The sequence below is a fragment of the Coturnix japonica genome, chromosome 1 (assembly GCF_001577835.2).
Source record: "Coturnix japonica isolate 7356 chromosome 1, Coturnix japonica 2.1, whole genome shotgun sequence".
Classification (NCBI taxonomy): domain Eukaryota; kingdom Metazoa; phylum Chordata; class Aves; order Galliformes; family Phasianidae; genus Coturnix; species Coturnix japonica.
The window spans coordinates 141,611,548-141,626,837 of NC_029516.1; the positions used below are offsets into that span (position 1 = coordinate 141,611,548).

Genomic DNA, 15,290 nt, shown 5'->3' on the forward strand with positions numbered 1-15,290 from the left:
AAGTAGTTGCAAAACAGTAATAATGACAGATGCATGGGGTAGGCTTTCCTCTGTTTTCAGGCTTTAGAGTACTATTTTTTCTAGATCTGCTTCAAGTGAAAGAGTATATCAGGAACTGTTAAGGTTTTAGTTCATGTCTATTTATATTTTTCAGGAATAGATGAAATAGGTTTTGATAGATTTTATTTTTTTTCATTTTTTCCACAGATAGGCAAAATGTCATACTGGATAAACTGAGTTCATGTATCTAGGAAGTCTTCTGGATTAGGAGTTCAGTATGGAACTTAATAATGCATGGTGCCAAACTCTGACTTAACCAATATAATAAAATATATAGCTGAACATAAATCAAGGATTGTATTTGTTGTATTAGTAATAATTTGTGAAATCAGAATGACAAATCTTGAAAATGGCAATCTTTAGCAGTAAGGTAGACTGCATTATAGCATTAATTTATTACAGTTCCAAATTTAACATTAATACATTCAACATATAAAAACTTAAAACATTAGAAAATAGCTCTATTAATGTCTTACTATAATATGCCCTGCAGCATGCAGTGTATATTTTGCTCCTTCAAAACCAAAGATTTAATACATTTGCAGAAATCAATTTTAAATTAGAGGCAAATAGATAAATAAACCTGTCTCTATTAATCAAATGTAAAAATTGGTTTATATAACTTATGGTATAATAAAACCAGGTAGGGATTTAATATATCTGGCTAAATTGCACATAAGTTGCTCCAAAAGTAATGTGTCCTATTTATTTCCATGGAAACTACAATAAATGCAAAGAACATAGTAATGCTATTAGATAGATCAAATTCCCAGCTACAAAACACTAGCTTTCAACAAAGTCACCAGCATTAGCTATGCATTTTCCTAAAATAAGGGAGAATTAGGTTAGGAGGAAATTCATTACTCAGAGACTGGTCAGACAGTAGAAAAAGCTGTCCAGAGAAGCTATGGGTGCCCTATCCCCAATGGTGTTCAAGACCAGGTTGCATGGGGCCCTGGGCAGCCAGATCTGGTGGCTGGCAGCTCTGCCATTGGGTTGGAACTGGGTGGTATTTGAGTTTCCTTTCATCCTAAGGCTGTTCATGATTCTGTGATTCTCATAATCGTATTCAGATAATAGGATGTATTAATTATTCACTTTCTGAGATCTACACAAGCTCTTCTATCTCTCTGGTTTTATGAATAAATTTCACTTTGTATCTAATATTTACTGTTAAAAGTCACTTCTGTGATTAACTGATAAGTTATTTTATGTATATCTTTTGAACTCACCTGTGAATCTGTAAATCAAATAACTAAGTTCAGAAGAAAATATTGAAATATTTTGCTAAAATTTACTATGTAACATAATCAGTGTGATTGTTATGCTGCTGAAATGTAGAATATCATAAGGGTAAAACATACTGTTATTCAGCTTACAATATTTTGATACTATAGGGCTGATTTAGCTGTTTGTTTTTTCACTTTCATAACAAAAACTGTAACAGCCAAAAAAGGTTGTTCATTTTATATACATTATCTTATTATTGTGTCTTATCAGGTGCTACAACTATTGAAAAGTATGATCTCAGAACAAATATATGGATCCAGGCTGGAGTGATGAATGGCAGGAGGCTTCAGTTTGGTGTTGCTGTCATCGATGACAAGCTGTTTGTCATTGGAGGCCGTGATGGTTTAAAGACATTGAACACTGTTGAATGTTACAATCCAAAAACAAAGGCTTGGACTGTGTTACCACCAATGTCAACACATAGGCATGGCTTAGGTAAGGAAAAAAGAAATTTTAAAAATCTAACACGTTTTTTTCAGATAAGTAAATGATAATGCAAAATTTAGGGTTTAATAGGTATCATATCTCATTCATCAGTATTAATAAATACTTACATTGTTCTTGTTAGATCACTAAAAATATAGAGAAGGTTAAGACATGTTTTATTATTTAATGATGTATGAATACTTAAGAAAAGACAAGACAGGGAAAGAAACTCTGAAACTTTAACATATTGGTGATAATGTTCAGGGTTTTTTGTTTGGTTGGTTGGTTTTGTTTTTGGTTTTGGTTTTTTTTCCCCACAGCATTTGATAACAGGTGTATTTGTCAAATAATCAAAACATTACTTCATTTCAAAGTATTATGTTTTCACTTATACAACTTGATAAGAAATGTGCTCAAAAATATACACATTATGTCACTAATTCACTTTAAAATGTATTTGCAGCAATAGTTTAATCATGATTGGTAGAGCATATGTTCCCTTAATCTACTTCAGTTAAGCTTTTCAAGGATCATTCATACCACTATCAGCATTAATCAAGATATGTTGTAGTACTGTTCTCTTGTCTTTCCTTCCTACTTATTCCTAAATTGCCTATAGTGATTATATAGAAGCTGAATGTGATATCTGAACTCTCATTTCTCATTTCCATTTGTTTTCTTGATTTTCAGAATCCAAAATGCAAATAAAAACTGAATTATTGTCTTAAAGCTTAATTTAGGTTTACTTAATAAGTTTACATCTAAGCTAGTTACTTTTATTTATTTTAAATGCAGAAAAGAGAAGAAAACAAAACAACAACAACAACAAAATTCTAAACTACAAAGTGTGGTATATATTTAAATATCTTCCCTAAAATGAAATGAATCACATCTTAGAATAAAATTTGCGTATACATATTTGTGCTCAGACTTATGTAATGATACGAGGTTAATAAAAAGATAATGATACAAGATTAATAAAACTTCAAGGAAGACAACACACTTATGTGATGCAGTGCAAATATGGAGTTAAAGTTAAAACAGTACATGCACAAATTTTGTTCTGACTTTGACACATTTTTTTCCCCACAATTTTACTGTTAATTATTTTATTGTTTGTTTGTTTTTGTCTCAAAAGTACCAGAAAATGTGCTACAACTAATAGCTAATTCTAGTGTCTTTTATACAAATATCTAATATCAAGCAGGGCATAAAACATTTTTGGAATAAAAAAGAGTAATGTGAAGCTAGAAAACAATGAATGAAAATTTGTAACAGAAAGACCAAATTACAACTTTCATAGCTACAGTAGAAAGTAACTGAAAGAACAAAAAGGGAAAGAGGGAATGTGAAAATATATCTTGAATGATAAATTCAGAGAATAAAAAGGATAAGAAGGAAGAAGCTGCAGAGAGGAAGAAGAGGGAAGGAAGAAATAAAGAGTTAGTGGCAGGCTGAATGTAAACTTTATATACAGAAACAAAACCAAAACCAGGAAGAATAAAAAAATAATAAAAAAAAATTAATAAATGAAGGAGCTGAGCAAACAAATAACACTGAGTTTATCATTCCAAAACAAGCAATATAAATGCTTCTGTAAAAAAATTAGGCTACGCATCTTTTTCAGGGAAGTGTCCTAAACTGCCTTGTGCTTTCTATTACCTATTTAAAAGGTGTCTAAGTTTCTGTTGTGGGCTGGATTTAGGCTGTTAGGCATACACTTCAACTTCATGTTTTGGCTTTGTGAATATATGAATTTCACAGTTCACAACTAACTGTATATTTTCAAGTTGGTCTGAATGGGAAGAAAGATGCACAATAGTACCTAATAAACTTCTGTTTAGCTTAGATTGGAATAAGGTTATGGGATCATATTATTCTTTTATTCTTGGAAGACAGAATTTTGCCAGCAGAAATCATCTGCATGAAGATGCTATAAAAATTCCTTCCATTTACTGCTGGTGAGAAGGCTTTGGATTTCTTTTTATAGCCTGTAGCATAAGGCACAATTCCCTCTAACCAGATGACCCCAAAGGATATAAATAATTTCAGTTTTGATTTGTGTAATAGGTTCTGGCTTCAACCCATTTTTCTGAACTAGCTAAACATAAGTAAATGTACTTTTAATTGTCTAAAGATTATTATTAAAGTTACATAGAATGAGTACATGTGTGTGCGAGAATGAATCTTAAGAGAGTAGGTTCAGGAGGCAGAGGAAATATTGGAAGTTAGAGAAATGTTGGATAAAAAGCTGAGAATATCTTTGCTGATGATAGAACCATGAAATGGCATTATGATTTGGCATGAAGTCTATAAGACAATGAAAGAGAATAGCCCTAATTGTTTCTTCTTACTGCTTCATCTAGTCCAATCCCCCTGCCAGAGCAGGAACGCAGGAATGTGTCCAGGCAGGTTTTGAAGAGACCCGGCTTCTTCAGCCTTTCCTTGTAAGGGAGATGCTCCACTCCCTTAATCATCTCTGTGGCTCTGTGCTGGACTCTCTCAAGCAGTTCCTTGTCCTTCTTGAACTGAGGGGCCCAGAACTGGACACAATACTCCAGATGTGGTCTCACCAGGGCATACATGGTGACACATGGAATCATAGAATTACCCATGTTGTAAAAGACCTTGAAGATCATCAAGTCCAACCACAGCCTAACCATAGTATCCTAACTCTTAACAACCCTCTGCTAAATCATATCTCTGAGCACCACATCCAAACGGCTCTTAAACACATCCAGAGACAGCGACTCAACCACCTTCCTGGGGACCCTATTCCGGTGTTCAACTACCCTTTTTGTAAAGAAGTGTTTCCTAACGTCCAACCTAAATTTACCTTGGCGCAACTTGAGGCCATTTCCCCTCGTCCTGTCACTTATCACCAGTGATAAGAGACTTGCCCCGCTCTCACTGTAAGCACCTTTCAGATACTGGAAGAGAGCGATAAGGTCTCCCCTCAGCCTCACTAGCACTATTAGGATAGCCTTAATGGGGTGTCACTGTTCAGCTCTGCCCTGATGCTGATAGTGCTGGCACCACTGTCACCTCATTACCAGGCCATTAACAGGTGCTCCCACACTTACCATTCTCTTCATAGTAATAACAACCCTCCTCAGTGTGTAGTCCTGTGAATGGGTGGCTTACCATTTCTCCTTGTTTGAACAGCCCATGTGATTCACACACCCTGACTCCTCCTCTCTGTCCCTGAGGCTTTTTCTAGGCAGGGGGCGTGGATGCAGAGCTGTTGCCCTGGCAATGCCCATGCCACGTCAGCCACTCTCACAAGAACTGCTAGGCTGCTCTGTTATCGTGGGGTTCCCTGGATGAAAGAACCAACCAAAACCACCCTGTACCTCGGGATCAGTCACTGTGGTTCTGGTGCTAAGCAGTAAATACATATTATAATGTAAAAGTAGTAACCAGGTTGGAAGGGACCTAAAGGATCATAAATCTCCAACCCCCCTTGCCACCAACCTCCCCATTTAATACTAGACCAGGTTGTCCAGGGCCCCATCCAACCTGGCCTTGAACACCTCCAAGGACAGGCCATCCACCTCTCTGGGCAGCCAGTCCCAGGACCTGATCACTCTCATAGTAAAGAACTTTCCCCTGACATCCTACCTAAATCTTCATTCCCTCAACTTAAACCATTTCCCCTTGTCTTGCTGCTATCGACCTTTTCAAAGAGTTGACTCCCTTCCTGTTTATAGGCTTCATTTAGGTACTGAAATGCTGCAATTAGGTTACCCCACAGCCTATTCTTTCTCCAGGCTGAACAAGCCCAGTTCAAGCCTGTCATCATAGAGGAGGTGCTCCAGCCCCGAATCATCTTTGTGGCCCTCTTCAACAGCTTTCTGTCTTTCTTGTACTGGGGACTCCAGACCTGGATGTAATACTCCAGATGGGGCCTCACAAAAGCAGAGTAGGGAGGGACAATCAGACCTCCCTGTCCCTGCTGGCTACCCCTCTTCTAATGGAGCCCAGGTTACCATTTGCTTTCTGAGCTGCAAGAGCACACTGCTGGCTATGTTAAGTTTTTCATCCATCAGGTCCCCTAGGTTCTTCTCTGCAGGGCTACTCTCAAGGACTGCTCCTTCTGATCTGTATAAATGCCCGGGACTCTTTCAATCACCGAGGAGACTTTGTGAATTAAAGATCCGTTACCTAAATCTGATTTCTGTATGCATGTATTAATGTATTTGTTCATTTATCCATTTATTAAGTAAGACTCACATCAGTCCTATCTCTACTGGAAATTGATTGCAAATCTATTTACATGTTTTCTTATCTTATATTTCTTTCAATATAGTTACAAATAAAAAAACACTTTTATATTGGAAAGTACTTATTGTGTAATTATGTTGACTTGGCTCCACAGTTCATTTATTTCAGTAATGGTCTGTCATCTCTCATGTTTACCATTTATGTGTAATTGCTGTTGATTAATTGAAAGATCTTTTCATAATTTCCAACATGTCCATTAACTACTTGTTGGGTTAGATTAAATCTGTTGCCATTTGTTCATTTCTTTTTGATTGAGTATAAGGTAACATTGTTGCTAGCAATCATATTTCATTCACTCACTTCACAAAATGACAAGAAGGAAACAAATAGTAGGGTGAATTATTAAGAAGTATAAACTTATAGGTAGAATGTTTTCCAGAAGTTAATATATTATCCTTTTTCTTTTTTTCTTTTTTTCTTTTTTTTTTTTTTTTCAAATCTCAGTGTTCTGAAAATAATAATTTTGTAAAACGTGAAAAGATTTTTAAAATGTGCCTTCAGTGCAAATATCAGAAAAAAGTTTCAGATATTAGACACCTTTGTGGATCCATAACAACAATTCAATATCTGATTCACACTGAAACAGGTGTTGATTATAGCAGAAATCATGCAGATTAAAGATGCAGCTTATCAAGTGAATATGGAGAGCAATCACCTTACTTCATTTTATGGGAAATAAACTTTGCTTGGAAATCTAGCTGCTGAAGAGTGGGTGTTGTTATCATGTGTTTTTTTAAACAGTTTAGCTAGGAAAACACAGCTTAAAGAATTCAATGAGAGTAGCAGATCAGAGAAACAGGAATGTCAGAATGTAGCAATGTATGATAGGCTAAATGCCTATAGACAGACTGTTTACAGGTTTAGTATTTTCATAACATGTTTAGCAGGAAATTATTGCTGTTGAGCACTGGAAATATAAAGATGTGTGGCACCAGTCTTTAAACCTAAATTTAGGGATAACTTCAAGGGAATCAGAGTTTAACTTTTATCTTATATTTGAAAAAAAAACCTCTGCTGTGGAAAAGATGTTATTTTAGATAGTTCTGAAGCACCAGTAAATAAATTAATGTTCAATTTATACAAAAAGGCATTCAAGGCAAAGGAAAAAGCTTAAGAATATAAATAAAAGCTAGATCCAGATTTAACTACAACACCTATGTTAACTGTGAAATAGAAAACTGTTGCAAATAAAGAGCTCTCATTTCTTCTTTCTTCACTAGCTTGGAGGTTTGTCTTCTTTCTATAAACTGCAATTACTGGGCTACAGAAGAGTGAAATAAAAACTGCAAATTCCCATATTTCATTTAAAAAAAAAAAAAAAAAGAAAAAAGAAAGTTTTACATCAAAATAATTCTGACTTTTCAGTATGCTGTGTGTATATGAAACAAATCATTAAGAGATTACGAGGACAAAACACAGAGATCAACAGACAGCTGGATGAAAATTTGAGATTTCATTATAGATACAGAGGCAGATATGAACCTCCAGTGTCCTAATGGGCAGCAGGAGAGAGATGAAAGTCTAGAGGAAAACAATGTGAGTGAAATGCAGAGAATTATATTAGCATTAAAGACAACAAAATGATGTTGTTGTACCCTGTTGGTATGCTAAAATTGTAATCACAGAATCACAGAATTGTAGGGGTTGGAAGGGACCTCTAGAGATCATCGAGACCAACCCCCCTGCCAAAGCAGGTTCCCTACACCACGTCACACAGGTAGGCGTCCAGGCGTGTCTTGAATATCTCCAGAGAAGGAGACTCCACCACCTCCCTTGGCAGCCTGTTCCAGTGAATTGTTTGTATTTCAAATTCTAATTATTTATGATTAACTGTCAAAAAAGTATTGTAAGCACACCAACCATTAACAATTTTTTAAAATCATGAAAAATATGCTTTGTTTTTGTTTTTGTTTTTTTTTTGTTGTTGTTTGTTTGTTTTCCAGAATCTTTGCTATACTTACAAAAGCAAGGATGCAGGATAAAGGAAACTTTTCTAGATCTTACTTTGTAGAGCATACTGATAATCATTGGTTGCTCATTTCACTTACATGTATTTGTTTATTTCTAATCATTCAACCCCAGTAATCAAGCTGAAAATACTGCAACACTCATACAACCATATGTGCATGCAACCAAGTCCTGCTGGTTTGGGCAACGACATTCAGTATTTCCGGATTTATACAATAAAGTTGCTGGATTTTTAGACACTCTGAAAAAGTGACCACAATGTCTGTTTAATTCAAACTTAAATCAACAGAGTTGTGAATCTGATACATGTCAAATCTAGAGTGTATCTCTTTCATGAAAGGAGCCTGAGGTACTTTTAGACCTTTACAAATTGGTAGTCATAAACACTTAATGCTTTCAGTTGGGAAGGAACACATTCATCTATAAAAGATGTGCTTCATGAGTGTAAAGAAAATGTTCACTGCTTTGTTATTTATGTAACAAGAAGGAATCTGCTTTGTTATTTATGGAACATGAAGGAATTGTTTAAAATAAATAAATAAATAAATAAATAAAAAAGAAAGATTATTCAGTAGGATTCATTTTAAACAGTACGACCAGAATTAAAATGAAATAACTCAAGCAAGGACTCATGCCATATATCCCCCCAAAAGATCTTTGAGTCAGTATCTCGTTGGAAGCACCTCACTTTTCTGCACTGGTAAATCTCTTCAGGTACATTTGCATCTCACAAAACAGTACTATGATCAATATGTGCAGTCTTGCTCACTGTGTGCTGATATGCTGAAATTGTGCAAAGTCTCAGAGAAAATAAAGTAAAACATGCCAAATTAAAATAAAGGATCTTGAATCCTCAGAAATAACAGTGACTTCCTAAGCATTAAATATAGACGAATACTTTTGCAACAGACTTGCTTACTACAATGCTCTGACATAGCTCTATTATTTACCATTCAAGAAGCAGCTAGCGAAAGGTTGGTTTGCGAATCATTCTTTTACGCATTATTAGAAATGTGTACCTCCATGCTATTGAATTATTGTTATCCTTAATCTTGAAATATCAAAGGAAATATGTAATTTCAGATTTCTTGACAAGAGACCTGAGCATTTAAAGTATCTCTTCAAAATAATGATTTGCATGTGTATTAGATTTTGCTTTGGACTTCTTCTCCCAGTGATGAGGAGCATACAGAGATACTTTTTTTTTTTTTTTTTCCTTTTTTTTTTTTTTTTTTTTTTTTTTTTTTTTTTTTTTTTTTTTTTTTTTTTTTTTTTTTTTTTTTTTTTTCTTCTGAATTATAAAATTCTTTGTCATTCTACTTTGCATCCATGCATAATCTCCCAATTCACTGAAGAGCTACAAATCATAATGACAAAACTTCTAATAATTTCTAAGTTGAGTTCTCTGGATAATACTGTAGCAGAGCTGGGAATCTGGTATCTCATCTACAATACTAAATGTAAATAAAGAAGCTGCAGACAGATCTTTACTTCTATAAATTTGTATTATGTATACATGACAGCGTAGTATTGTTGGGCTCTAGAGCGCAAGGGTGTTTTCATAACTCTTCAAATCAGGTTTGATACCAGCCTCTGAATATATATAGGGATGGATATTTTCTACAATGTGTTGCTAAATATTCACTGAGGAAGGTAGGTCAGCTCTAATTCTCCAGTTCAGTACATCCTGAATTCCAAGTTTCAACTAAGGCTGTCCTATGTGCAGTATCCCAAGAACTATGATGGTATTTCAAACTCAGTTAAAATTATGGCTGCAAAAATAAAAAATCACATTTAATTATCTAGTGTATAAGATAAAACATGTCATGCTTTACCATAGTTACTTTTTTTTTAATGTTGAGACCAGTATTATGGAAGAAAAGTGATCTAAAGCGCAATAACAGGATCCAGAAAAGCAGTAATGCTGGCTGGAATTGGCATAGAGATATTTATGTTTCTGTGGGTTTGGGTGAAAAATGATAATTTACATCTAAGTAGAAACTAAATAAATGCAGAGCATAAAATGTTAGATTAAAATCTATGTATTACTTAATCAAGTTTTATACTGGGTTAACAAATTAGTGATTTAGTAATCATCTTGTAGTAATACAATATATGTTTGTCCTCCTCTTAAAAGGTACTTTGCTTATTTAAAATAAATAAAAGAATAGATTTTGGTTACAAGTTCATCTTTCCCAGATAAAATTCTCATGAACATGAATAAATTGCATTTATGTATTCTAAAGTCATTATTTGCCCTCACAGACGGTACACACAAAGCAATACCAAAACAGAACAAAATTTGACCTTGTAGAATCTATTTGTCTAACTTTTTCAATACATTCAGCTGGAAATGATCAGCTGTTATGGAGTAAATGTAAGGATGCCGGTGCTTTTGCTGTTCTGTAAAGAAGAGACTTAAAATGTGAAAAATAATAGCAAGTTCATGCATACTAAAAAACAAAAGCAGAGAAGATTTTGTACAGAAGCTTTCTTTTCTGTGTGAAAGGATTTTTCTATAGTTCTGTGAGTAAAGTCTCCTATTATAGAAGCAATGAAAACTGGCAAAACCAAGCAGACAATCTCCTATTGCATCACATAAAGTGATTATGGCTCTATGTCCGGGTGGAGGCCAGTAACGAGCGGTGTCCCCCAGGGGTCTGTCTTGGGACATCTTTAAACACAGACGGGCATCTGTCTTTAACATCTTTATCAATGACATCAATGATGGAATCGAGTGCACCCTCAGCAAGTTTGCAGATGACACCAAGCTGAGTGGTGCGGTTGATATGAAGGGAGGAAGGGATGCCATTCAGAGGGACCTCAACAGACTTGGAAGGTGGGCCCGGGTGAACCTAATGAGGTTCAACGCGGCAAAGTGCAAGGTTTTGCACTTGGTCCGGAAGAACCCCAGGCATCTGTACAGACTGGGAGGAGTTGTCCTTGAGAGCAGCTCAGCAGAGAAGGACCTGGGGGGCATGATGGACGAGAAACTTAACATGTACCAGCAGTGCGCTCTGGCAGCTCGGAAGGCAAACAGTATCCTGGGCTCCATCAGGAGAGGGGTGGCCAGCAGGGACAAGGATGTGATTCTCCCTCTTTACTCTGCTCTTGTGAGGCCCCATCTGGAGTCCTGTGTCTAGGTATGGAGCCCTCAGTACAAGAAAGACGTGGAGCTGTTGGAAAGGGTCCAGAGGAGAGCGATGAAGATGATCAGGGGACTGGAGCACCTCCCCTATGAAGACAGGCTGAGGGAGCTGGGCTTGTTCAGCCTGGGGAAAAGAAAGCTGTGGGGTGACCTTATTGCAGCCTTTCAGTACCTGAAGGGAACCTATGTCCAGGAGAGGAGTAAACTCTTCAAAAGGGCTGGTAATACCAGCACAAGGGGAATTGGATTTAAGTTGAAAGAGGCTAGATTTAGATTGGATGTTAGGGGGAAGTTCTTTACTAGGAGACTGGTGAGGTCCTGGAAGGTTGTGGATGCCCCATCCTTGGAGGTGTTCAAGGCCAGGTTGGATGGGGCCCTGGGCAATTTGATCTAGTAAATCTGGAAGTTTGGTGGCCCTGCAAGGCAGCAGGGTTGGAACTTCATGATCCTTGAAGTCCCTTCCAAACCAGGTCATTCTGTGATTCTGTGAAAGTTTCCCAAGGAAAATAAACTTTCAGGTTTCTCAGTCATGTAGCATTGACTATGTTTGCACTTTTTTTAGCAGAGAAGCAGGACATGGATCTGACATTAAAATAGCTTTTTTTTTTTTTTTTTTTTCCTACTTCTAACTACAACACCATAGGATCATAGAATCACAAGGTTGGAAAGGACCTATAAGATCATCTAGTCCAACCATCCTCCCTTTACCATACCTACATAAAAACCCTAAACTGTATCTCCTAGATCCCTATCCAGATGCTTCTTGAACACTGCCAGTGATGGCAACTCCACCACCTCCCTGGGCAGGCTATTCCAGTGCCTGACCACTCTCTGAGAAAAAAAGGTCCTTCATACGTCCAGCCTAAACCTCTTCTAATACAATTTGTGGCCATTTCCTCAGGTCCTGTTTGTTGCCTGGCAGAGGAGGCCAAGCTCCTCCTTATTGCAACCTCCCCTTCAGGAAGTTGCAAAGTGCAATGAGCCTCCTCTTCTCCAGGCTAGACAAACCCAGCTCCATGAGCCGCTCCTCATGAGACTTGTGCTCCACAGAATCACACAGAATCACAGAATTACCCGGGTTGGAAGGGACCTCAAGGATCATGTAGTTCCAACCCGACACAAGTTTTTTTGCCCTTCTCTGGACATGTTCCAGGGCCTCAATGTCTTTCTTGTAGTGAGGAGCCCAAAACTGAACACAGTACTCAAGATGTGGCCTCACCAGAGCTGAGTACAGAGGGATGATCACCTCTCTGCTCCTGCTGGCCACACTATTTCTTATACAGGCCAGGGTGCTGTTGGCCTTCTTGGCCACCTGGGCACACTGTCAGCTCACGTTCAGACGAGCATCGACCAACACCCCCAGGTCCCTTTCCTCTTCACAGTCATCCAGCCACACTGCCCCAGCCTATAGCGCTGCATGGGATTATTGTGGCCAAAGTGCAGGACCCAGCACTTGGCCTTGTTTTGCAGCAGGTTCTGAATTGATTAGATCAATGGGTCATGTGCAGTCACATTCAACAAGACATTGGCTAATGGGTAGGCTTGGATTTGGTCTGAGATTTCCAGAATTATACTTAGTATCATCTCTGACCTTTCTTTGATGGATAAAGAATCCTTACACATCCAACATTATTTTCCTCCAAAGACACTCATTCTATGTCATTGTCACTTATCACTTCTTTTCTAAAATAAAGCTTTCACAAAGAAAACTGCTCATGCAGTTTAAATAGTTTAGGTTCCTCACTGTAAGTCATTTTGTCCAGTCTTTGAAAATGTTGGGTTTTTTGTTTTGTCTTGTTTTGTTTTTTTTCTTGATTCTATGCCAGTCCATTCTGCTAGTGGGAAATAAATAAATAAATAAATAAATAAATAATACTAAAAAAAAAAAAACCAAAAAAACTTATATTTTCATCTACATCATTGATAGAAATTCAGGAAGTGTCAGACATCATTCCGTCCTCCGTGGAGCACCAGAAGAAAATACCATTAAACAGATATCTCTTTGGCTGACAATCACTTGAGCTCTACCATATAACCAGTCTCTAGTCTATATATTATGTCATTTGCTTATATTCTAAAAGCTAATTAATAATAAGAAAGTTACATGCCGCAGGTCAAAAAGTTTACAGAAATCTTAAGATGCTTACATCATTGACAGATAATTATATGAAGGAAACAATTTTCACAAAGAATGAAATTAGGATTGTTTGACAAGACCCCTGTAAAGCCATGCTTATTGGCATTAATTTTATTTCCATATGTTAACTTTTAATTAATCAAATTTCAAATCAGTGTTTCCTTTTTCACTTTGAGTATGCAAGTTTATGCATTGCTATTATGGAAAACATTTATTATTATTTCCAGAGAAATAATACTTTCAAATTCTCTCATTCTCTCCTTCATTTTAGGAGTTACAGTGCTTGAAGGGCCTATTTATGCAGTGGGAGGCCATGATGGTTGGAGCTATTTGAATACAGTTGAGAGATGGGACCCTCAAAGTCAGCAGTGGACATTTGTGGCAAGTATGTCAATTGCCAGAAGCACTGTTGGAGTAGCAGCATTAAATGGCAAGTGAGTAGGGTATTCTTTTACAGTTCAAATGCATTTCTTAGAAGGATAAATAACTGTGACACACAATAGTAAATAACTTCTATAGTACTTGAGGGTACCTTTTAAAATAAGTACAAGTCACATTGTGCACTCCCTAAAATCTTGTGGCTCTTACACTCATGTCAAATGTCATTTATATATATATATATATATGCATATATATATATAAAATACTAATATATAATAATATAGTAATTATATATACATATATATTAAGTGGTGCTCAGTAAAACTCATTTTATATTAACACAATAACACGATATTGTGCTGACACTTTTTATTAAGGAGCTATTTGCAGGAAAGCTAGAAACCTGGGCCAAATTGCATCCCAGTAATACAGTTATCTTATGCAAAATTCTGAGTATCTAATTTTCTGAAATGAAATTAGAGACATGGGGTTTGAAAAAGGTTCTCTTCATCTGATAGTATAAGATGCTGTTTGCAATTTACCTACACTGATTATTACTTGTTGCTTATAAATTGATAAATATATATATATATGTATATATATATATATGATGTGAACTGTAAAATTTAGAGGTAGGAGAGGGATTCATCACACATAACTTCATAACTTCATAACTTTTGGATAGACTTCTTCAACTGAGTCAATCATCCTCTTAAGCTCACCTTATGATCAGCTGAAGAAATAATACTTTTAAGTTATCATATGTCTGTCTTACTTAGTCCAGATGCTTATGCTAGGACAGCATGAATTATGTCCTGTAAGTGCCTGTTTTTCTCCCTCAGTTGTAAAGGATACCTGGGAACTCTGTTTCAGATTGTGACTTCTGTTTTTTTGATATCTTAAATGAAGAAGATTTACGCTTTTATGGGCAATTGAAAATAAATGAAGAGGTGTGAGTAGGACTTGGGGGTCCTGGTGGATGAGAAGCTGGACATGAGCAAGCAGTGTGTGCTTGCAACCTGGAAAGCCAATTATATCCTCAGCTGGGTGGCCAGCAGAGAGAGGGAGCTGATTGTCCCCACTCTACTCAACTCTTCTGAGGCCCATCTGGAGTATTGCATCCAAGCCTGGGGCCCCCAGCACAAGAAAGACACAAAGCTCTTGGAACAAGTCCAGAGCAGGGCCGCAGAGATGATCAGTGGGCTGGAGCACCTCTCCTTTGAAGAAAGGCTGAAAGAGCTGGTCTTATATAGCTTGGAAAAGAGAAGGCTCTGGGGAGACCTCATCGCAGCCTTCCAGTACTTGAAGGGAGCATATAAACAGGGAGAGGTATGACACATGGGTGGATAGTGACTGGACAAGAGAGAATGGTTTTAAACCAAGACAGGGGAGATTTAGGTTAGATACCAGAAGGAAGTTCTACTTAAGCATTCATTGAAATAGAACATACTAAAATTTTTTTGAAGACTACATATAAATATTTACTATTTTATCCTTTCACACACATGCAAATTTATGTTTTAGATTTTCAGATAAATTAGTGCTTTGTGGAAAGGCTTTGATGAAATCAAGTGTAATGTTTAAAAATATTTGTTA

The 15,290-nt window shown here is 36.6% G+C and overlaps 1 protein-coding gene across 1 annotated transcript in view; it reads left to right on the top strand.

The window, feature by feature from the left end:
- KLHL1 (kelch like family member 1) overlaps positions 1 to 15,290 on the top strand; it is a 179,854-nt gene that overhangs the window by 146,665 nt on the left and 17,899 nt on the right. Inside the window, exons 7-8 of the mRNA XM_015851663.2 lie at positions 1,561 to 1,785; positions 13,585 to 13,747. Of these exons, the coding sequence (XP_015707149.1) occupies positions 1,561 to 1,785; positions 13,585 to 13,747 (388 nt within the window). The remainder of the gene's footprint in view (positions 1 to 1,560; positions 1,786 to 13,584; positions 13,748 to 15,290) is intronic.